Source organism: Eubalaena glacialis, chromosome 4 (assembly GCF_028564815.1).
Source record: "Eubalaena glacialis isolate mEubGla1 chromosome 4, mEubGla1.1.hap2.+ XY, whole genome shotgun sequence".
Taxonomy (NCBI): Eukaryota; Metazoa; Chordata; class Mammalia; order Artiodactyla; family Balaenidae; genus Eubalaena; species Eubalaena glacialis.
The window spans coordinates 75,641,984-75,666,215 of NC_083719.1; the positions used below are offsets into that span (position 1 = coordinate 75,641,984).

The 24,232-nt window shown below is 48.7% G+C and overlaps 1 protein-coding gene across 1 annotated transcript; it reads left to right on the forward strand.

Annotated features, from left to right (window-relative positions):
* The first annotated feature begins 133 nt into the window (after window positions 1–133).
* NR2F1 (nuclear receptor subfamily 2 group F member 1) lies at window positions 134–10,036 on the forward strand. The gene is made up of 3 exons (XM_061189440.1): window positions 134–916; window positions 3,368–3,895; window positions 8,979–10,036. Exons 1-3 carry the CDS (start codon window positions 457–459, stop codon window positions 9,257–9,259), a joined length of 1,269 nt encoding a protein of 422 aa, XP_061045423.1. The 5' UTR covers window positions 134–456; the 3' UTR covers window positions 9,260–10,036.
* The last annotated feature ends 14,196 nt before the right edge of the window (window positions 10,037–24,232 follow it).

Here is a 24,232-nt window from a genome sequence, read left to right on the forward strand (position 1 = left end):
TTGGTGAAGAAGAAAAAAGCGAGAGAAGGGAGCTTGCTCGCTGGGGGGGGGGGTGGGGAGGGGGGGAAGGAGAGCGTGGCCCCCCCAGGATCGGAGCGCGGGGGGAGCGGGCGAGGGGAGCAGGGGTGTTGGGGGGGGAGCCTGAGAGCCTGGGGGGGCTGCAAAAAGAGAGAAAGAAAACAGCAGGAACCACAACAAAACGCCAGCCGGGCGGGCGGGCGCGCAGCAGCAGCGGGGCGGCCGAGGCAGTAGCGGCGGCAGCGGCGGCGGCGGCGGCGGAGGCAGCGGCTGGTGCCCGGCTCGGGCTCGGCTCCCGCGACCCCGGGGCGCCGGGCGGGCCCCCCGCCCCCTCCCCCTCCCCCCTTCCCCTTCCCCTTCCCCTCCCAGCGCGCCCGCGCGCCCCGCGGCCCTCGGCGAGCAGCTCGGCTCCCCCCAGCGCTCCCCGGGCCCAAAGATATGGCAATGGTAGTTAGCAGCTGGCGAGATCCGCAGGACGACGTGGCCGGGGGCAACCCCGGCGGCCCCAACCCCGCAGCGCAGGCGGCCCGCGGCGGCGGCGGCGCCGGCGAGCAGCAGCAGCAGGCGGGCTCGGGCGCGCCGCACACGCCGCAGACCCCGGGCCAGCCCGGAGCGCCCGCCACCCCCGGCACGGCAGGGGACAAGGGCCAGGGCCCGCCCGGCTCGGGCCAGAGCCAGCAGCACATCGAGTGCGTGGTGTGCGGGGACAAGTCGAGCGGCAAGCACTACGGCCAGTTCACCTGCGAGGGCTGCAAAAGTTTCTTCAAGAGGAGCGTCCGCAGGAACTTAACTTACACATGCCGTGCCAACAGGAACTGTCCCATCGACCAGCACCACCGCAACCAGTGCCAATACTGCCGCCTCAAGAAGTGCCTCAAAGTGGGCATGAGGCGGGAAGGTGAATATTTATTCTGTGCTTCTTTCCCTGAGCTTCGCCCGCCTCCCCGGCCCTCTTTCTTTCTCTCTCGCGGGGGTGGCCGCTGTATGGGGCTGGGGTTCCTGCGGTCCCGGCCCGTCCCAGCTTCCCCTGTCCCCGCTACCTTCCTCCCCCGGCGTCTCCCGCCGCCCCCCCCCCCACCAGCTCGCTGCCGCTGCCTCCCCCTCCTGGCCTGCGCTCCTCTCCCCGGCTCCTCCACCCCACCCTCTGCCTGCTCAGGATTTTGTCCCTGGGATCGTGAGCTGTGGCTTAAAATCCCCTCCCTCTGTCTTGGATGTGCTCGGTGCGTGTCTCTTTCCCGCGTGTGCGTGAGGATGCTTGGGGCTGGGCTGGCATGAACTTGGGGAGGGGTGCTTATTTCCCCCGGAAAACTCTGTTTCTGTGTTTTTTCATTCCACTTTCCCCTCCACCTCTTCATGCCCTTTATTTAAAATGGGGGAGGGCTGGAGACTGGAGTACTCTGAACCATAGATTCATTACTGCATCATCCTTTTGGAAGCTTAGCTTGGAAAAAGAGGAGTGAGATTTATTGCACTTGTAGGTCTAATTAGGGGGGAAGGGGGGCTTCTGGCCTGTTCACTGGTTCCCTCTCCTCTTCACCGAGCTGGGGCCGCCTCCTCCAGAGCTGTGGCCTTGTTTTCACCCCTCTACTTTCAAAGGAAAGTTTGTGACTGAACCGTGCTTTCATAGTTGTGTCATTTTTTTTTTAAAGCATGATACTCGTTTTATTTCTTCATCAAACTCCACCCTCTGCTTAAATACTGCATACAAATTACAATTTACAGCGGCATTTACCGATCCTTCTGACTTGGCTATAATGCATAGACTGCAGCTGGCATGAGCTTCCACATCATTTAATCCCTGTGTTGTATGGCTTTGGTTTCTTTTAACACAACTTTTGATGTTGTATTTAGATATGCTTCATGTTCATGTGGCAAGAGATGCAGCACTTTTCTTATAAATATATCTAGCCATTTACAATTAAAGTTTATCTCCTGACAATCATTAAAGATGTCTTATAGTCAAATTAGTGAACCAGTCAATTTTGTAGAATGCAGATTACTCCTTCTTGTAATTGACTTTAAAATTGTATTTTATATGCCACAAGAAAAGAAATTGAATTCCTTCAGATCTCAAGGAGCAGGCAAATATGACGACTTCATTTCTAGCTCCAGGGAGATTTTACAGGCATCTGAAAAACAAAAAACAAAACAAAACAAAAAAACTTTGAATTGTACTCTCATTTAATTGAAAAATAACTGCCAAGTTCAAAACTATAATTAGAAAAAAGTATTGTAGCCATTATGTTTCAAGAGCTTAAATTGCATTGAGGCTTGCATTAAAATTAGAATCAATGCAAACTTAAGAAAATAGTGTATAACCTGAAGTAAGATAGCTACGTGTACATGGACATATCTATATTAATTTGCTGGGGGGAGAGTTCAGTAGCCCTAACTTTTCCTAAAGTTGTCTTTGTTTACATGGCAATTTAAAACGCTGGCACTGTTGAAGTAAAACATACACATTAAAAAAAAAAAAAAAAAAACTTTGGTCAGCTTTAAGAACTCAAAGCATGCTTACGTTTTGCATTCAGATGGTTAATGAATCCAGTGTTTTTGCAGTTGCAAGCTCGTGCATTCACTGGGCAAAAGCTGGCTGCAGGTTGCAGTGGCACCGCGCAGGACAGACATTAATTATATTTTCCACTTTTTTCAATAATGTTTGGCTACTGTAAGTTCAACTTTTTTCTTGATTTTTTTTCAATTTTTTGTTGCTTTTAACAGTGAGAACCTTGTGTGGGGCGATGGGGAGGAGGGGATAGGGGAGGGGTGTAGGATACTTGTTTTCTCTTCAAAAGTTGTAAGTGGTTAGTAGGGTATGTAACTTGTATCTATGTTAAGGATAATTCCGTAGCATTTTTAGAGAATATGGAAACATTTTGAGCAAAACCAGCTTGCTTGCAAATGAAGAGGCAGCTAGGCATTTGCCTAGAACCACAACCTTTCTCTGGTTTCGCCTGTTTTTGTTTTTGTTTTACCCTGATTTGGTTCCTTCTGGAGGGGTGAGTGGGATTTCATTAATCTGCGTGTGACTTGCTGGTGGTCGAGGGGCTGGGTGGCATTTTCTTGGCCATACCGGGCTGGGGGCCCGTAAGTCAGGCCTAGTTCTGGCAGGGCTGGGGTGGCCAGGGGCGCAGGAGACGGCTGGGCATACCGAGCCGCGGAGCTGGAGGGCTTCACCCCAGATTGCCTCCGGGTGTGGGCTGTGAGTGAGAGCGAGCGCCAAAGGAGATGCTCCGGGCGCTTGTGGCTGCGGGAAGAACCTCCGCATTGTGTCGGGTGCGCTGCGGCACGGGATGTTCGCAAGCCCCCTGGATGCACATTGCCTCTTTTCTCTCTTTCTTTTCGTCAGCGGTTCAGCGAGGAAGAATGCCTCCAACTCAACCCAATCCAGGCCAGTACGCACTCACCAACGGGGACCCCCTCAACGGCCACTGCTACCTGTCCGGCTACATCTCGCTGCTGCTGCGCGCGGAGCCCTACCCCACGTCGCGCTACGGCAGCCAATGCATGCAGCCCAACAACATCATGGGCATCGAGAACATCTGCGAGCTGGCCGCGCGCCTGCTCTTCAGCGCCGTCGAGTGGGCCCGCAACATCCCCTTCTTCCCGGATCTGCAGATCACCGACCAGGTGTCCCTGCTACGCCTGACCTGGAGCGAGCTGTTCGTGCTCAACGCAGCCCAGTGCTCCATGCCGCTGCACGTGGCGCCGCTGCTGGCCGCCGCCGGCCTGCACGCCTCGCCCATGTCCGCCGACCGCGTCGTGGCCTTCATGGACCACATCCGCATCTTCCAGGAGCAGGTGGAGAAGCTCAAGGCGTTGCACGTCGACTCGGCCGAGTACAGCTGCCTCAAAGCCATCGTGCTGTTCACGTCAGGTGAGGCTGCGGCCGCTGGGAGGGCAGGCCGCGCCGGGAGCGCCCGCAGGCCCCGCTCCGCTCGGGCCCGGCCTCCTGCGCCGCGCCGCCGCGCCCGCCGCGGCCGGGCCCTCGCCGGACCTCGGGCCTGGCCGGGGACCTGCGGCCCCTGCGCGGGGAAGCGGCCGGCAGCGCCGCTGCCATCTTGGGAGCGCCGCGGTGCGGGCGCTGAGGCGGCGCGGGCGCGGGCGGCTAGGTGGCCCGGCCTGGCGGCCTGGAGCCCCGCGCGGGGCCGCGGCGGCGGCGGCGGCGGGCGCGTGTCTGGCGGGGGGTGGGGCGGGGAGGCGGTGCCGTGGATCCGTCTGGCTGCGCGTGTGTGCGGTGTGCATGTGTGTGCGATGTGCGTGTGCGTGTGTGCCGGAGCTCAGCGTTTCTGGGGGAGGAGAGGGAAGGAAGAGAACGTGGGAATGTGGCTTTCTCCTCTGTGTGGCACGCTCCCTGGCTGAGTTTCCCGACACAGTGAGACACAGAGAGGGAGAAAGAGAAGAATACGGGCAAATAAATCATAAATAATCCCGCTTTATTGCATCCTGATTTTCCCTTATCGGAAACCATTCATGTTTGCAGTTGCTGAGGTTATTGAGGGTCGTAAAAAACGGATTCGATCTAAACAAGAAAGATGAAAAATAAAAGCAATACGGTAGAACCCGCAAGTATGGGAGGATTCCTGCCCCGGAGATAAATCTCATAGCCACGCAAAACGCACGAACATTGGAAATTTAACAGAGTGCCTTAAAAATATCAAATTAAATGTAGGCAGTGGTAACATGCATGTTAACAATTTGTCTTATGATAGATGGTTCAAATTAACTTCCAGGAAAGTGCATTAATGTTGCCTTTGAAGGCTCTGGTCCGAGCCTCTGAGAACACTGCCCCCCTTTTATTATTGTAACCTGCAAGAGGGAAACATATAAACACCCAGGACAGCAGGTAATGGGGGGAAATATAAACAAAGCCAGAAAGGACGCTGGTGGGGAACAGAGCTGCTCAGACTGGGTCTCGGGCCTTGCCCACTGTGAGTAGGGTTAGCTGCCGGTTTACCACCATTATTGGCGCTATTGTTTTTAATTCCTCCATTCAGAGAACAAATAAACCATCCTAATAAATCTATCCTAGAGGCAGGACCTCCAAAGGCCAAATTAAAACCACTCTTGAGCAGAGATGGCAAAACCCCTTTCCCAAGGCCTTGTTGAACAGTAAGCAGTGGTATAATCTATCAATATTTCCTGGCTTCCATGCGTGAAGAATCATATTTACATTGTATTAAAATGACTCTTAAATTTGCACAATATTGTAATGTAGCAAATGTAGTATTAATATCGATCTGAACAGCAGATAATTTATTTAGACAAGAGCATCTCATTTGTATGCAGGGTGGCCTGAGCTGTGGACTTGGACTGCCCCCCTTTTACTTTCAGTGCAAATGCAGGTCTGCTAGTGGGAGAGGGAGTTATTCTTTGCAAGAGGATAAAGTGCGAACCTTAAAACAAATGGAAGATTTATTGAATAGCCTCCTCGGTGTTTGAATGCATTTTATCTTAATAAGTCTTCTTGATGGAAACGTGTTTTTCAAAAGTGACAAAGAGCCTGGGAAGCAGCGACCCGGCTGCTTTAGCTCTGGCAGGCCTGGGGCCTGTCTGGCTCTCCACTCCCCAGCTCTTTAGCCAAATTAATCAGGAAGCAAGCCAGTGTCAGGGAAGCTGGGGTTTTAAAATCTCATCCAGTGAGGTGTCTTGAAGCAGAAATGTGACTTGGAGCTGGACAGAGGTCTTCTCAAGAAAAGTCTCCCTCCCTTTTTCCTTGTCCCCCCCTAAGGTTCTTTGAACCCCCTTGACTTTTCTGATCTCCTGCCCTTTCCCAGAGAGAGGCAAGGACTGTGCAGGCTGTAGGGAAGACTGTGGAATTATTCATGCTTTCCTTTCAACTTTCCATCCTAAAATGTCCCTGTGAAAAGTGTCCCTTTAAAAAAAAGTTTTCACAAAGATATTTCTTAAACCAAGTCTTCAAGGTGTAAGGGAGGCCGAGAAGTGAACAATGACATTATTTTGTTGGAAAAATTGCAAGAAGAATATCTGAAAATGGAAATAGAGCTGTCAGTAGTAATTCACCCCCCTCCTCCATACAACACATTTCCACTTTTGACTAAACTTGTTTTGATTGCTAGCCAGAAGGGAATTCATGGGAAGCCTTCTCAAAGTCATCCAACTTTTAAGCAAACTTTGAATGATGGAAAAGACAGTTTTAGACATATTGTCCAACGAGGTTTACTCCGGATAAGTATTTGAAGCTGGCACGGGGGGTTCCCTGTGGTGGTTTTCACATTTGGCCTCCGGATGGTATGTTTAATCCTTAATATTCTGGACAGCATCCAAGGACTAGGTCATGACCTGAACTTACTTTTTTAAAAAAATTCATTAATTCATACACCTAAATATTCTCTCAGATAAATGAGACTTTCCCCGAAAGGAGCCATCTAGTTAACATAAATACGAGAAATCCATTTTCAGCACAATAATAACTTTGATTTCTAGTTATGGCAGCTGATTACATCTATATTTCCTGAACACTAAACTCTTCTGAATGCACAACATGAAATACATTCTCTGCACTACAAAGGCTAAGCTGGGAGGGCCTGAGCGGTAATGGTTATTTATTTACATAATTTCTTTTCCATATACTGTAGAAGAAATATTGAGGGTTCCCACATTGACACTACCATTTAAAAAGCGAGACTTGGGTTTTGCACATTCTGCCTCCTTTTCTTATCTGGGTATAACTCATGGAGTGTAAATATGTACTGCATCACACCCCCTGCTCACCTAGTTTTGCTACCACAACCAGACGATTGATCTGAGAGCTCATACTGTCAGTCCACAGTTGGGGGAATTCTGTTGCAGAAATATCCAGAGTAGGAATGAATATCTAGAGTGGGAAGCCAGGCCCAAATTAGGGCTCCTGCCCGAGGGAGGCCACAGGGCTGGCCGGCTGGCACTTTGCAGCGGGTCCCAGCTACAGGCAATCTGCCTTCAAAGGAGGAGAGAACTCGATGCAGCCAACACAGGGCCCAGGCATGCCTTTCCTGGGCTTCTCTCCCTTGGAGTAGCCTAGCTGGGGGAAGGGTAGTGACCTTGCACCCTGGGGGCCCTAAGTGTAAATATCAGATAAATATTTTACAAACCTGAGGAGACTCCATATGGGTCTTTTAAAAAACCTGCTGGGGTATCAGTGGGTCCCTTTCATACTGCATTCTCTGAGGCTGAGAGGGATCCTGTGGCAGAAGGGGCAGATAATGCATGTCAAGCAAGATATATGTAAATAAGAGTCTGCATGGTGGTCATTCAGCAGGACCAGGTTAGGAAGCAAAGCCAAGGGCAGACCCTTAGGGTCCCCTCTCTAAGCATCGAAGCCCCAAACTGTTCCTGCCCTCATCCTGCTAGCCATAAAATCTCACTGACTTCCCAGGTCAGGCTAGTGTGGATGCACCCAAATGGCTGGCTAGGGTAATTAGACATCTGAGAGGAACCCAATCTGGATCTGGGGTCAAAGGAGACCTGCCTCAGAAGTTCTTGAATTATCACTAGTTTTATTTGTATTTTTGCTCAAGGCCATAGCCTTGTAGATGAAGGTGTTAGAATGCTTTACAAATCCCAGTTCCTGAAACAGAGACATAAAGCTCAGAAACTCAGCAGATCCAGGTTTCGCTTTGAATCATTTGCTGTGTCTTCTTAGGGTCACACTTGCCCATTCACAATTATACAGTGTCCTTTTGGGGGCATTACCATGCATGAATTTCTTTCCAGATCTATATATTAGCAAACTCTGCCTTTGATCTCTAGTAGACCTCCTGACTGGCTAAGGGCTCCTCTGTGATCTTCCTGTTTTTTAAATATTTATTATTAATACAGGAAACAACATGGGTGTTTGAACTAAGAGAGGAAGGCTTCACTTCATTCCTCTGATTCCACCTTCCCCTCCATTTGCTTGCCTCTAGTTAGTTGATGCAGTATAAACTGCCGTCTTGAAATATTTTTAGTAGACCAAGAAGAGCCCTTGGTTGATGTGAGATTAAACACACAGGTTTGGAGATGTTTCCTTGTGTATAGGTCCTGCCACAGGAAGCCTATCTCCCCAAATCCCCCCTCAACTCCCCACCTCCCAGTTCTGAAGCAGAAGCAGCAGCTGCCCCCAGGCCAGCTTTGTGTCTGATCGCTGAAGTTGTCTCCTTTCTGCAGCCTGGAGTAACTGAGCCATATTCCTTCTGATTATCATACAGCTTACAGAGATGTGACCAATTTTCAATTACGTGATCTAAGGCACAGATAGAAGTGTTCACCCTCGCTGAGGATTTGCTGCAGAGTTCTTGCTTGCATAGAGAGTGGATCGCAAATCCTGTATTGCCAAAGCATGAGCTTGATCTGATGCCAGGCACTGCCAGCCTATGATGTCTTACCCCCTCGCATGTGTCTATTCACTATACAATCTAGGTTCTCCTTGAGGTTTCTGCTTGGGGTCATTTAGGTTTGAGAGGGGGACTCCAAGAAGCATTTTAGAACTGCCTCCAGGCTGCATATTTGTTCAGGGCTCCTGAACACCCCAAAACCAGGGGCAAAAGGGGCAGAAATCCTCCCTTTAATGAGCACAACGGAAAAGATGCTCCCCTGAAGGTGGAGGACAGGTTGCTATGTACAGCCAACATGGCTCCAGCATCGTACATTATTTAATCCAAAGGTGAAAGAGGAGAAACAAAGGGACTGGAGAGGTTGCTGCCTCTTCAAGTGTGTGCCTGTCTCTCCAGCTCCCCAGGCCTGGTGGGAGTTTGATTTATTTTTATTTGTGTTGGGGGCCGGGGGAAGGAAATAGTGAAGAAGGAGTAGGGAGGCATGGCAGGGAGGATTTCTTTTCTTCTTCCTTCTATTTCTATTTTTTCCCCTTTGCTCCATAAAAGAAAAAAAAATGAACGGCTTGCTGTTTGTGACTTTGCTGTCCGCTGACCTAACCGTGTGCCCCCTCCCCTTGTCTCTCCTTCCTGTGGCTGCTTGGGCAGATGCCTGTGGCCTGTCGGATGCCGCCCACATCGAGAGCCTGCAGGAGAAGTCGCAGTGCGCGCTGGAGGAGTACGTGAGGAGCCAGTACCCTAACCAGCCCAGCCGCTTCGGCAAACTGCTCCTACGACTGCCCTCGCTGCGCACCGTATCCTCCTCGGTCATCGAGCAGCTCTTCTTCGTCCGTTTGGTAGGTAAAACCCCCATCGAAACTCTCATCCGTGATATGTTACTGTCTGGGAGCAGCTTCAACTGGCCTTACATGTCTATCCAGTGCTCCTAGACCTTGGGCGCTTCCCACCTGCCCCCACCCCCTAGACACTCACAGGACCGGCGGGGGGCCGTGGACTCCAATGCCGCGGGGACACCAGGCGGCCGATGCAGGGTGCGGTGGGCCGGGCAGTGGGGAGGAGGGCCAGGGCGACAGGAGCAGCCCACCGTGCAGAAATGCAACCCGAGCTGCAAACCAGGAGAAAAAGAGACTCTTTTTAGTGTCAGATCTGTGGACACGTTGGAAAGGAAAGGAAAAAGACCTTGTGTCTGATGAGAAAAAGAAAAAAATTTGGAAGAGAGGACCATGAAAATTTTAATAAAACAGAAGGAGACTAACGGACCTTCCAGGATTTATTGTGGACAGATGTGGATATATTCTGTACAGAAAACAACACACATGGAAGTGGACCGAATCCTATGTAGAAACACACACACACACACACACACACACACACACACACATTGTTATTCATTTTGTAAAATACTAGTCTTTATTTTCATTTTTTTGTAAAATTTAAACATCGTATGCACATAAAAAAGAAACAAGAATTAGGGGAAAATAACATTTTCCAAATAATTATAAAAAAAATTGTCCTGTGTCTATGTATCTATATCTGTTTTGTATTTTTTTCTGGTTCCAAACCAGATTTCCTGTGATTCTATACTAATAATTTTTGATATAACCCTTTGCTTCTTATAATGAGTGCGATATATGTTGTCGAGGCTGTTCTTCAAGAATTAAAATTGAAGTGAAAATTTAAACAAAAAATAAAAGAATTTAGCAAAACCCACGTGTCTGGTTGCTTGACAGATGTCATCAGTGCAAGAGAACCCTCCAATTAATTTCCACTCCAATTATTATTAGAATGGCGGGGTGAGGGGGGAAACTTTTAAGGTCCATTACCAAGTTGGCTAGATTTATTTCCTAAAAGCAAGCAGCTGCTTTGGTTTTGTAAATGCGGAAGGCCAGTCTCTGCATTGGACAGAGTGGGCAGGGGGTGGGGGGGTGTCAGGGCACTTCGGTGCCGGCAGCAGCCATTGTGACCTTGTAGGTGGTGGGCAGCCAGCACGCAGCTGGCCAGGAGGCTGGGGCAGGCCCGGTCCCTCGGGGTCGAGTCTCTGCGCTGCCTGCTTCAGTATCAGCAGGTGGGAACTTGCCTGGCTGGAGAGGATGGAGCCCTGACAGTGGGGGGTTCAGCATGGAGAGGGCCACTCTGACACCTCTGTGTCTCGTCTGTGACTGGAGGGTCAGCCTCTTCCCAGCTCTGGGAGAGAGATCTGGGGATTCAGCTGCGAGCCCTGGCTTTGCTCCTCCTGTGGTCCGCTATATCTGGCTACGGTTTGCCCTTCACTCCAGACCCTGTCACAGGGGTTTCCCTGGAGGGCCCTCTAGCTCTGTGGGGCATCTGGAAGGGTCCCCCTGTGGCACTTAGGAGTGTGGACCTGGAACCTGGGAGTCCAGGAGCTGGGCTGGAGCAGATTCTTTCCAGAAGCGGTGTTTGAGTCTTAGTGGCCCTTTCAGGGCAGCAACGTCCTGCCGAGGCCTCTCCTTGGGTGTGTGTGTGGATCTGCTCTCTGTTAACAGCTTTCGGAGCATGAATGTTTTATAGGATCCGAGTTGGCACTGTGAGAATACATATTGCCAGGGGAGCTTTTTCTTAACGTATTAATAAATCCAGGTCTTTTAAAATAACACCTCTTCACCTCTTCCCTCACCTTCTCCCCCAGCCCCAAACAGGCACGGATGAGGCAAGAGCTTTACTTTCTGAAGTCAGTGGCAAAGTTTTGCTCTCAGTTTGCTGTCTAGAAGTCTCCAGGTGGCCTCACCCCTTTAAAAATGCGTGAACAAGCTCCAATCCACCTAAGGTTTTAATATTCTGGGGGCAGAGCAGCCCGGCAATGCCACCGGTTTCTGTGAAGAAGCCCCTCCAGGTCCGCCTGGGGACTGGCCCGAGCCCTAGGGCAGCTAGACGGATAGGGTATGTGGGGTGTGGAGCCCCTGAGGCCCTCTTCCCTTCCAGCAGGTCCCACCCGGCCCTGGGCCTCATCCTTTGCACCACACCCAGGGGCAATGGTTTTGGGTCTAGGCTGACTTCTTTGCAGGTTGGGCACCCAAGGCAGGAGGAGCGTGGGAAGAACTCGTATTTAACCACTGACCGCCCCCCAGGAAGTCTCAGGGAGCCTTCCCGGGAGTGTGGGGATTAGGGTGGGCTGGGCTGCTGCGGGGGTCTGCTGAGGGGAGCCGAGCTGCCTCCAAGCACTCACCGATCTTTCCTGCCTTTCTTGAAATGAGATGTAAATATATTCATTACAGTGTGATCCCTCTGATGAAAACAGATAAACATTTTCGTAGGTCAGAAACGTATTTTTCAATTAATTTCAATATGGAGGCCCAAGCATAAGGCACCCAAAGTGGGATTGGCCAGGAAGCCGAGGCCCAGGGTGTAGGAAGCACTTGTTCCAGGGTTCAGAGTTGACAGTGCTAACTTGGCTCTTGCTCGACGGCCTACAGCCTGGGGAATCCCAGTGACCTTTCTAAGCCTGGGCCTAAGCTGGGGGGCTGACCAGCACAGCAAAGGAAGAAGAGCAGGGCTTCCTATGGCCTCACAGACTCCCTCACAGGTTTGGTCTAGGAACCAGGAGGCCCTGGGGACGAGCAAGAGGTGCTCAGAGGCCATTTCTGGGATCTGCGGGCAGTGGGTTTCTCCTCCGCTGTCTCCTTGGTGGCTGGGGTAGTCCCCGCCTGCATTAAACACAGAGAGACAGTCATCTTCAGAGCTCTCTGTCTCAGCCAGAGAGATGGAGCCTTCCCAGGGACTCAGGGGCCATGTGGGCGCCCCTGCAGAGCAGGACAGGCTGTCCGCAACCCGCGGCTTTCCATTCTCAGAGCACGCAGTTGGGCCCCATGAATCTGCTCGCGCTAAGGGAAGGTTTACGAACTGAGACAGGCATCTAAGCCACTGGGTGAGGCTTCCGACAAACAGGAAGCGTCGTCTCCGCTCCCGGCCATCTAAAATCTCCTCGGCCGGGCTGACCAGTGGCCGTGGCGGGGGAGCTAAGGGCCGAGCGGCCCGGGGGCCCCTCGCAGTGTGGAGCAACAGCCCACTAGAGGCCGGGGTGCCCCCCTCAGGATCCTGTGCCACCTCAGACCCTTGGAGCCGCTGGGCAGAAGGCCACGTGGAGCAGGTGGGAGTCTCCTCTGCCTGGGTGGCCGCCCGGAGGCCCCTGAGCAGTGAGCCACCTTCGAGCCAAGCGCCAGGGGGAGCCCTGGAACCCAGGTGTGAGGCCGCAGGCAGGTGTAGTCCAGAAAGTCCGCTGGAGGACTCAGGAGAGTGGGGCTGGGCGAACAGGGCGGGGTAGAACCGACGCCCCCCCCCCCCAGGGTCAGAGGAAACCCATGTTAACAGTTGGAGAGTGTCCCACACAAGGTGACTTCCCTCTGGAAATTACCTGTGACATATGAAAGTCAAACGTTGAGAATTTTAGGGGCTTTGAAGTCGGTTTAAACTACTTTAGCCACAGACTTTGCTGAAAGCATCAGAAAAAGCTGTCTTGGAACTTGCTCTCCTCCGGGAATTTCTAGAGAATATAGCTGCGCCTCATCTGCCGCGGAGGGACACGGACTGGCGCAAAGGACTTAAAATATGACCTTTGCCCCGACACGCACATCCCAACCTGCGGCCAGGCCTGGCGGAAGCCCGGGGTGGGGATCGGCCTCCCTCCCGGCCACCAGGACCACCTTGGGCTTCCGGAACTCTGCGCCTCGGTCGGTTCAGGCTCTTGGTCGCTGGCAGCCGCAAAGGGTCTCCGTCCGCTCCTGGAAGCCCTTCCGCCCAACTTTGCGCTCAGGGGCGCTGGGGATCTGGAGGCCCCTGCACCCAAGACTACCTGAGCCCGTCTGCTTGGAGTGTGCAAAAGTTTATTTTTAAAAAAGCCTCCTTCTCCTCCTCTGCTCGTAGGCAGTCCTTGTATCTCCTACAGTGGCAGAATCACCTCGTAAGCTCCTCGATTCCTCAGAACAAATCACCTGAATGTCTCTGCAATGGGAAACTGTGAAGGAGCGTGGGGAGGGGATTCAGGGAAACACAAGTGGGAACTAATAAAACTCTTGTTAGAGGGCCTGCTCAGGATTCGTGGCGTCACTGGGCCTTTTACTTGGAAAGCCAAAGAGTTGTATTCCTAAATGAGTTAAAGACCCATTTACCTCTGTCGTGTTCTATTCATCAAGCCACAAGTTGAGAGTTCCTAACATGAAACTATTTGTTTGCTTACACAACCAGCTGGGCGCAATTTCACGTCTGAGATATCTATCTGAAAGCGCCTCTCATTTATTATCTCTCCTTGTCAGCGAATCCATTTTCCAGCTCTCCCTCCCCCCCCTTTGGACTTTATTTATTTATTTATGGTGGGACTTCTTTGCCTGGGAGAACCTGGGCCTGGAAGGCTCCCAGGGGAGCGGCCGCTCCCAACGCGGTTTCCGCTGCGCCCAGGGCGCGTGGACCAGGGGCCGGTGGAGACGAGCTCGCCGCCACCGCTGACCCCCTGCGGCCGGCAGGCCAGGGTGTGGGGCGGGCAGCGGGTGGGCCCGGCCGGATACTGCTGAGCTGCCTTTCTCCCTAGATGTCCTCCCTGCTAGCTCTCCCAGAGTAAGCCACAACCACCTGTGCGAGGAGGGGGTGGGAGGAGGCCGGGAGGGGAGCTCAGGAGCCTCTCCCCGAGTTGGGGGGCCGAGATACGGATTTGAGAGATGCTTTCACAAAGCCTCACCTAGTCCCGCGGGGCCAATCTCTTCTCCTGGGCCGGAGCGCAGAGTGAGTAACCAAGATGTAAATAGTTGTGTGATGGGTTGGGGGAGGGGGCAGCGCATTTATTGTGTGCGCTGAGGGGAGAAGGCTGCACGTGGTTTCAATTTTGAAGCACAAAGAAATAACGTGCAATGCAGAAAATAGGTTTATGAATGTAATTGAGAGGAAAGAAAACAATTAACACGGTGCAAGGTTGCACACTCGATTGGCCACCCCTCGCCTTCTCTTCCACCCCAATTTTGAGAAATCCGGATCATGTGAATAGAGTAGGTCTAGGCAGTTGGATCGGGCTGACAAGGGAACCCCTGATGGAGGTCACAGTGATGGGTGGATAATGTGTCTATCCATCTCCTAGTCTGCTAAGGCCTCCTCCAACCAAGCTGATAGAAAGAGATCAAATCCTCCCCAGTCCAACGTATAAAATAGCCCCAGTTGTAAAGATGGAAAGGAGAAGGGGTGTCTGTAAGGGAGGGGAGGGAGAAAAAGAGAGAGAGCGAGGGATTTCTTTAAGACAGACCAGGCTGGTCTCCGCAAGCTATCCTATTGTGTTGATTTAGGAAGACATTTGCTGTATATAACGCTTAAGGCTGAAAATATCATTGCGCAGCCGGATAAATAAAGCGTTGGCCCAACGGTGGGGTCAGCGATCGATCTCTGGGCTCAGAGGAAAAAGGAGAGAGACAGGGTCGTGCGCAAGCCTCTGTCTGTGTGCTTGTCAGTCGGCATGCATGAGCCTGAGTGTGTGTGAACGTCAGGGTGTACGAGAGAGAACCGAGTCTTCAGCTGGCCAAGAGGCTCATTAGCATTCCTAACCCATGGACCTGCACTGACAACTAACAGAGATATCCCGCTCACCACCAGGCCTCCTCTCCTTTTGTCTTCAGATCTGGAGGAGAAAAAGATTTCTCGGTGGAAGCTGAAGCCTGAACTTCCATGTGGTTGTTGGAGATTCTGGGTATTAAAAAAAAAAAAAAAAAAAAAAAAAGGACGTGCCAGGATCTCGCCTGATCTTTTACTCTGCTTTTAAAAACTTCCCTCCTAAAAAAAGAAACTTTTTTTGCTTTTCTCTCTCAAAGTGTAATATGCTTGTTGAAACTCCAAGCTTAAATGAGACAGAAAATCCTCTGAAAATATTTTGCCTTTTCTCCTTGTTGACACGCAGAGAGGTGGATGTTTATATGTTTGGCTCACATACACATGTAAAGCCGGTACTTTTACTTAAGAATTTCTAGAATATAGCAACCAGGGGTTGTTTGAGCTTTTTATTTATCTTCTTTCTTTGCCTTGCTTTTGTTTTTTGTTACGATAAAATTCCTTTTATTTTCTATAATAAATGCCCTGCTTATTACTTTATCACCCTGTTGTTTAAATAAACATCTTTCAAAATTAAAGGATCTAGTTTTGTATTAACCACCAGAAATAAGCAGTTTTAGAGACCTCCACTATTCTAAGAAACATTTAAAAATAATATTCATTCATGCAATTTTAATCACCTTACACCTATCTGGGGGAAAATGTCTTTTCACCATATCTCACGGGGATAAATATGTATCCACTTTGCTCTCCTAGATCCTGTGCCTTGATCGCCATCAAACGAGGCAGATAGTTTTACATTGGAGTGTACAAATTATTCCATGTTGACAGATGTTTGTCACTTAGTAACTTCTTTCCAAGTTTTTCCCCCTCCCCTAAGCCTTCTTTCTAGCTTGCTTTGTTGTTTTAAAATATGCATGTCTCTCACTGGAATGCCAGTCACGAGTGCAAACTTTGTGTCCAACCTCCCACATGAAATGATCCTTTTAGAGGGAACTCGATATGTCTCAATCTGCACTTAACTCAAAGCCTCTGAGTACGGGCCACTCACTCACTGGTCCTGGCTCCTAAATAACTCAGCAGAAACGAGTTTCCAACTAAAAATCCCCTCGAATGTCTCCCAGGGAAGAAATATAGCTCCTATAATTAAAGGAGGCAACGGCCAGAGGGGGAATGCAGCCGGCACTCAAAAAAAAAAAAGTAAGAGTTTTATTTATTTGCTGATTGAACTTGTGTTGTCATGACCAGCAGGTTTATCCACACTGGAAGTGCTGGAGGTTTGTACTGTGTGTGCACAAGAGGGAGCGGGGGAGAGGAAGGGGAAGGGAAGGATGACATGGAATAGGAAGAATGAAAGTGAGAAGGACAACTTTGGGAAAGAGAAAATGATCTGTGGGACAGTGTAAGGAAATTTCTTTGCACAGGATTTGAGTAAAAACTTGTAGTGAGGAATATGGGAGGGGGGGATGCTCAGAGGAGATGAGGGGGTAATTATAGTAAATTCTTGAATGCAGGGTATCATCAGGAAAAGGAGGACTCTCAACTGTTTTCCCTAGAAAAGTAATGTGACAGCAGGAAAATTATTAGCTGTGCCGTGTGTGGCGGTTTGGGTACGTGGGGGGTGGAATTATGAAGAGAGGAACCAGAGGGAAGGGAAGAAGTTCCAGGACTCCAAGCAGAAGTGTCAGGGAGCCAGAAGCCCTCCACCCCCCTTGGCAAAAGTTGCCTAGTAGGTGTGGATGTGAAATCTTCTCTAGAAGACATCATCTTTGCATCTTATTTTAATTAGTTTCATCTATTTGAGCTGATTCTGGCATTAGAATCGCTTACAGGATGATTCAGCTCATGAGATGAAGAACACCTCGCAATCCCTTCTACCACCCCCCAAAAGCTTCAAAACAGAAGGACTACTCAGGCTGGGCAGCTCATTTCTATTAAAAAGGCAAAACTTTAGCACTGATGAAAAACAGATGAATTTTTTCTCCCTCTCTCTGAAACACTCTCTTTTACTGATGTGAAGTGACGTCAGCAATGCTTGTCCTATCCCCTTGGAGAGAAGGGAGAGAGGAGGAGGGGATGGAAGGAGGGAGCTGGGAGAAAGAGCTAGAGAAAAAGAGAGAAAGCAAACCGAGGGGAAGAGGGGAAAGGGACAGGGGTGGGGAGGAGAGAATGGGAATGAATATTCTACACTTTCTGGCCAAAATTCCACAAACAGTGGGCAAAACAATGCTTTAGAAGCCGGTGATTGATAAGACACCTTTCTCTACTCTCCCTCGATCTGCATATTCTAACATATGGAAAGCTTACAGGCCCTGTGCACTTATAGAAGCCGATAATGCATTAGCTCTCAGCAATATTTACAGCACCACTTTTAATACACACCAGATGGTTCGCGACTGTGCCGCCTCAGCCAGCTCGCTCCTCGATTTCACTCGGCGGCACTTTGTTGCAATTACGCTCCACGCTGAGACCAATTTTATTGGTGACCTATTTTTCATATTTGCAGCATTTTATGTTAAAAAACCTCGTCTCTGGCCTTTTTGTAAAGGGCAGCGCTCAGGAAGGGAGAGCTTAGGAGGACGGCGGGGCTGTCTAGGTGGATATTAATATTTATCATGATGTTACATACCTCGGGTTTAAGTGAGTAAACCGGATAGACATAAGTACTCGGGTCATTATGTTTGTTCACTCACCCCCTGTTTGTCAGACCCCCACGGACTGTCTACACGGCGCGCTCGCTTCAGAGTCAATACATCCGACCATAAATATTGTATTCCATTAATTATCACGCCACTGGCTTAGCCTGGGCGCCGGCGTCCTCGAGCGACGCAGGGCAAATGAGGACGCTTCCTGAGCAGATTTCTAGGCTGGGAACCCCGCTGAAATTTCCGCAGTGCCTGGGAATTCCTAGAGCCGGAGCGCCCGGCTCAACTCGGGCTGGGCCTGGGGCCGGCTGGCGGGGGAGGGGGTGAGGCGGGCGGAGGCCTGACGCCGCCAGGAGCGCTCAGTACCTGTTATCTTGCCACGCAGAAGGCCACAGGGAGAATCCCATTTGGCACGCCGGGAAAGGCTTTCAACTTTATCTCCCGTCATGTAAATATCCCCGAGTGCCCGACTGAGGGACTTTGTTTTGCATCGAACAATATAAATATCCTCTTTGCTGCAACGCAGGTGTGCGCTTCCTACCCGAACTCTTTTTTTTTTTTTCCCTCCCTCGTTTATAGTAACTCTTTATACCCCCATCCCCTGATTTAAAAAAAAAAAAAAATCACAGATGTTTACTTTATTGATATAACCTATACCACAGTTAGGCTGAGGATAATATGCCTCAACTAACAGTCATTTAGCAAATAATAGAGGCGTTCTGGATGCTTTCCAACGTTACACATGTAGTTGGTCATAAAATGATACGTGAAAAAATTAACATCTGCTTTCCTAAAATAAAGTGTGCCAAGTAGCTTTTTATGAATGCTTTCCTCATTTTAAAAAGAAATATGGAGAGATAAACTGGCACCCAGATGTATAGCATATTTATAATGGCTTTAGGATTTAAAGGTAGCGTATTCATTGCACCAGCCATTTAAAAACTGACGGTTTAAAAGCTACTTAACCCCAGACATCTTCGAATCCTTAAGAGTCTTCCAAATTGTATTATTTAAAGAGGAATTTACTGTAATTTAATTGTGTATCAAGGCAGAACTACGTGCAAGCCGGGGCACTGCGGCCTGAGCTCAACAGAAATTCCAACTCGCCTTTTATTTACCTAATTTCTCAGCAAGGTTCCCAGGCCCTTAAGAAGGCAGAGCTGGAAAGTTTAGTTGGGCTCTTTTTTGTTGTTGTTTAATTCCACTATTAGGAAATGAGGCCTACCTTTGAATTATTTCATTAGGATTTGGCCTTTTGGGGGAAGGGGTGGGAACCATAATCATTAGCGGCTTTTTATTATTTCTACAATAAATGGCTAGATTCTTTGTTGAATAAGCTGCTTGAATGTTTTGCAGATGTTCCACTTAGACCAAATCTGACCCCCTATTTCCTCCCCAATAAGTCGCATAAACTCTCCCTCCACTGCCTTTACTCGAGAGCATGCTCCCCCATCCTGGCAAGTTTATAAGTGTCGAGCATATTCTTATGAAATTTCCACCTAACTGCACACACACAGACACAAATACATTTACACACACACACACTCCCACCCACTGAGCCTCTGAGCGTGGCAGAGGGTAAGAGAAGAGAAAAAAAGACGAGAAACTGGTGAGGCGGAATGGAAAGGAGGAGGGAAGTCAGCGCAGTGGCTACACTCCTATGAGGAGTGCGCCCTCCCTGGGCCCCTCACCCCCCTTTGTGCCTTGGGTTTGAAACACGGGGGGTGGCCCAGGTCCGTTTCCCCCAAAGTGCCGGGAATCTCGATTTGCCCAGCGTTTGGGGCGTCCGCTCAAGGTGTTTCAGGCCCGTCCCGGCGAGCTGAGGCCGAGCCGGGCCAGCCCCGCGGTCATCCCGGAGCATCCCTCCCGCGGCACCGCCCAGCCGCCGCGGCCGCGCGTGGGCACCGAGGCCGAACAAAGGGCTCCGTGGGGCGTGGGCCGTGGGGCGCGGGCATGTGACAGGCCCGGGCGCCGCGTCGCGAGCCCCCGCTGGGACGGGCGGCCGACCCGGGGGTGTCGGGTGGCTTCTTGACATAAAAAGCGCTGCGGGCCTCGCGCTGGCTGCGCCGGGCCGCGCGCCGCCGGGATGAGAAGTACTTGTCTGGCTCCGCGCTGGAGAAGCCGCACGTCTCATCTCTCCAGCTCTTGCTTGAAAAGCACTCGGAAGAAACTGTGTGCGCGGGGAGGGCCTCGGGGTGGGCCGGGGCCAGGCTGCGAGGCTGAGGGGGACCGGCCTGGGGGTGGGTGGGGAGGAGGTGGAAGAAGTAGCTCCTTTCTGAGTGACAGGACTCCTTTTCAAAGAGCAAATGGGGAGGGGCGGGTGGGGAGAAGCTCCTCATACGCACAGGAGAATTTTCAAGGTTTCGAAGTCACTCCCCCTCCCCTCCCTTTAAAGACAGACATCTCTCTTTTTTCTCTTCTTTTCTTTCCTTTCCTTTTTCTTTCTTTCTTTTTAAGGTAGGAAGTGCGTGTGCCAACGTGTCTTGGTGTATTTCAGGAGAAAGAATGATCCATTAAACTTTAAAAAATCTTCTTGAGTTGGTAAAAATTATTGAAAACATTTTAACATGTTTTTGTGGACTCACTGACCAGAGTGGATAAGTCAAGCTCTCGGACAGAGGCCTTTAGTTAAAGATGATATGTTTGTTAGGGAAAGAAAGTTTCCCCTCACCCCAATAACAAAACCTATCACAGATTTACTTCTTACTAGAAAAGAGTGTGTCCTTTTTTGAACACCTCTAAGGTGTCAGATGCCTCTGAGAAATCAGGTTGGGTGAGTAAAGCTCATCACGCACGCGCCGATTTTTAAAGCCTGCCTGGATTTATAACTTAACCTTAGAAACACGTTTATTATCTCCATTCTCAACCTCAGGTTTAAAAAAAAAAGTAGTGTTGGAGGACCATGCCTTATAGAGGAGAAAACCTTCTTTTAAAAAAAGATTTAAACCCACAGTACCAGTTGTTTGTTGTTGTTATCATGATTATGATGGTTATTATGTCATCCCTCCTTTTTGCACTTGATCTGATGAGAGAACTTTTTAAAAGAGTGTGAAATGAAGGACACAAAGACAGTATATCAATGAAAAGAAGAAAGTGGCCCTTTTAATGAGAACTAAAGAAAACCCAAATGTAGATGAAGTGTACCGTAAAAGCTGCTTCAAAGTCCATCTTAATTCCCTTGGGCTCAGTCATCACAAACATGTGATAATTGGGAGTCCTGCATGGAGGTAAGGCAGCCATGGGGTGGGGATCATGCGATGCACCTCCCTGCGCTCTAGTTCCAAATACATTTTAACCAAGAACTTGGAGACCTTACAGAACCCAGGTTTGGCTACTTAACTTTCAAATGCTATTTGCCCATTAAAGTAATTTTTTCCTTCTTGAGTAACTGTGCTCACGAAGGGGGCTTCATCCTCCACCCCACCTCACCCCTCAGCAGGTTGGAATATGCTGGGCCATATTCTAGGTTTTGACTATTATTTCGTGATCAGCTCTGTTTAATTTTATACTTATTTTCGGACCTCAGCCTTTCTGGATCACAAAAGTCCCCACAAGCAACACAGCAATAAATCTGAACAAAAATAAGACAGATTTCCTCATCGATGTGTAATAAAGTTAAAGGACATTGTTTTGTCAGACAAGCGCTAAGTAGAAAATAAATCTCAGAGTCTGGGGAAACAAAACGGAGCGCTGCTGGCATGTGTGTAAATTTACTTTTAAAAGCAATAAATCAATGTTAAATTAAACAGCTGGGTACCCTGTCTAGGAGAAGGTTCCGTGTTTAAGAAGACCTTGATGGGAGAAATGTGCTATTTAATCAGACACCAATAACAAAAAAAGTTAAATTTTTATCGTGATCCAAGGCAAGACTGGCCTAGGAATGTCTCTGAACTTCAGAGAGGAAGAGGGGAAGAAGAGGCAGTGTGAATTGTATCTACAGTTTTATCTTCAGATCTTGACATATGTTTTCAGGCATAAGGAGACGAGGAGGTTTCATAGAAATGTTTTAGATGTTTTGTAAATTGTAGCTTAAGCTCCTTATTGGCTTAGGTTTGTTGGGTGGGTTATGATCTTTGTGGGATTTTTCTTCCTGTAACTACTATAACCTGTGGAGATGCTTTACTGAGCATGTTGAGCATATTCTTCTCTAACACTTCCTTGATTCTCAATGTGATTGTTTTGCACAGTAAATAGCAGAGTAGAAAATAAAGAGAATTGTTATTTCATATCTATTATGTCTTGCCTTTTTTCACTGAGAAGCAAACCTGAGATTGGAGTAGCAGTTAAAACTCAACTGGAATATTTTAATGTTCATTTTTCTAAGGTTTTTTTTTTGTTTGTTTGTTTGTTTGGTTTATTTTTACAAAACACTTAATTGGGAAAATTTGTATGTGTGGGGTTGGGGCAGGGGACAGAACAATAGAAAACCCAAGCTCTGGCTCCGTATTCTAAGAACAATGTGAATCGATGAGTTATTATAAAGGCAATATTCAATAGCAGGAGATTAGGAGTAGTTTAAGGCTAACATGTACATACACGGATTCCCCCACCACCAATCTTAAAATGAAATTCCAGAAAGAATCAACAGAAGTACTTTAGAAAGCAGACATGAGATGAACCCCTTAGTCTTTTGCATTCAGATCAACTAGTTTAAAAGAAAAATGTGGGATTCTTGCCTATACAGAAACCAGCAAATTGTTCTTTACTTTCTTCATGTCACAATCTCAGAAGCTGTGTTTTGTTAGCCAAGTTCCACAGAATATTCATATAATTAGGTAACATCATTCAAAACTAAAAGATGGGGAAAGTGCTGTTTTCCCCCTCAAGCTACAAACTAACAGGGATATTTGGCAGCATCTTGGCTACCTTTGACTTTTCTTCAGCCAAAGGAAATATCAAAGACCCGGTTGCCTGGAGAAGAATAAAGTTATGTTATTTATATTTTGAAGGCTGCATTCAGTTTCCATGACCAGTCGTGGCTTGTTAAGGAAATCTGTGTCTTATGCCACTCAGAGATGGCTCGAATTGCCTGTCAGGAGACGTCTGGGCAGCCTTGTAAACTCAGAATGACTTCTCAAATCCTGCTAGGATTTCCCAGCGATGTGCTTTCCTCTGTGCTGAAGCCCTGGGAGTCATGTCAGCCCAAGGTGAGCCTTTCAGGTACCGCCCTTTGTCCCCATCTGGAGAGGAAGGTGCAGAATTAGTTAGATGCTGCGCTGGTTTTGGAGGTGGGGATGGGGGGAACGGAAAGGCTGCTTGTTCTAATTAAAGACAATAAGCAACCCTGTAAGGAGCTGCCCTTTAGCCTTAGCCTGAGGCAGAAAGGGTCTGTCTCACCTCAGTCGTTAAGTCTGTTTGAGCTGGCTTGTGGGCCGAAGAGCAGAAACCTGCAGGTAGCGCTGGGCTCAGGTGAGACTGGGCCAGTGGTTAAGTCGCCCCGAGTGCATCTTTACCTCCCAATTCCCTAGTCGCTCTGTGCTCTGCGCTTGACTTTGATTCTAACTTTGCTTGCTAGATGGCGCTCGGTGTCTCAGGACCTTCCATCTCAGAATTAAAGCGGCTTTTTAGTTAGCACCGTTGTTCTCAACTAGTTGTGGGCATTTGATTTGCACAGTGCTGGTAATGTTATTACTGCCCTTGTTTTTGTCACCCTTGTTCACTTTTTGATTAAGGTAGCGCCCAGGTGGGAGCTGCCCACCTTAATCCGTATAATAATAAAATTGAGTGAAACTCTCTGCACCTGAATTTAGGGTACATTTATGGCTCAATTATCTGTTCTGATGCATTTCAAAAAGCACTTCTGTAACTTTTCCTCCAGTAATCTGATTGAGGTTTTCAGGAAGAAGATAAATCAGCAGGTTCAGATGGTTATTTACCGTCCTTGAGGTTTACCACCAAGAGTTCACCTCCCGCTCCCACTACTATTACCTATTTCCATTTCAAGATGAGTTAAGCTAATCTTAGGGAACTTATTACTTTCATTTATCATTATGGCATGCCATTCATTGATTTTAAAGTATTATAAGTTGTTTAAAGCCCAAATAACTACAATTCATGTCCACAAAGAAATATGTTTTAATATTAGTAATAAAAGCTACCATAAAGCTTGTGAAGGGTTATTTGTGGATTCTAATGTATATTTATTTTAATCACTAGGTGATTCTTCTCAGATATTCAAAACACTTAAAAAAAAAAACTTCTTTGTGTTGAAGCACAAAGAGGCAAAATCAATAGTTCTAAGTTTCTGATGGAAAAAAATTAAGATGAGCCAAAAGGACCTGTATGTTGTTTTGTCGAATGAAGGTGTCACTTTCACAGCACCCACCGCTCTCAAACCTTTGCGTGTCCCTTAAAGAAAAGGTTGCAGGTGAGGAAGAAAATGGAAAAAAAAAAACCTTCTATGTAGATATTTTACAAACATTTTAACAAAAGAGAGTTCAACTTGCTACTTGCTTTCAGGATTTAGAGAACTAATTTGTATAGAAATGTTCCATCTTCAGGAAAATCAGTAACACTCAGAGCTGGGTGGTTTGGAAACCTTTTGTCAAACCTTGGCTGCTTTGGTGGAGGACCCCGCGGTCTCTCTTTAGGTGTTAGGCTGAAACTAGCAGGCGCTGAAAACCTAAAGCGGAAAATTTACAACTTGATCGGCCCCAGCCACAAACCAAAAAACCTGCTACTGGTGCAAACATATGTTCCAGATTAAGTTAGGCAAATGGC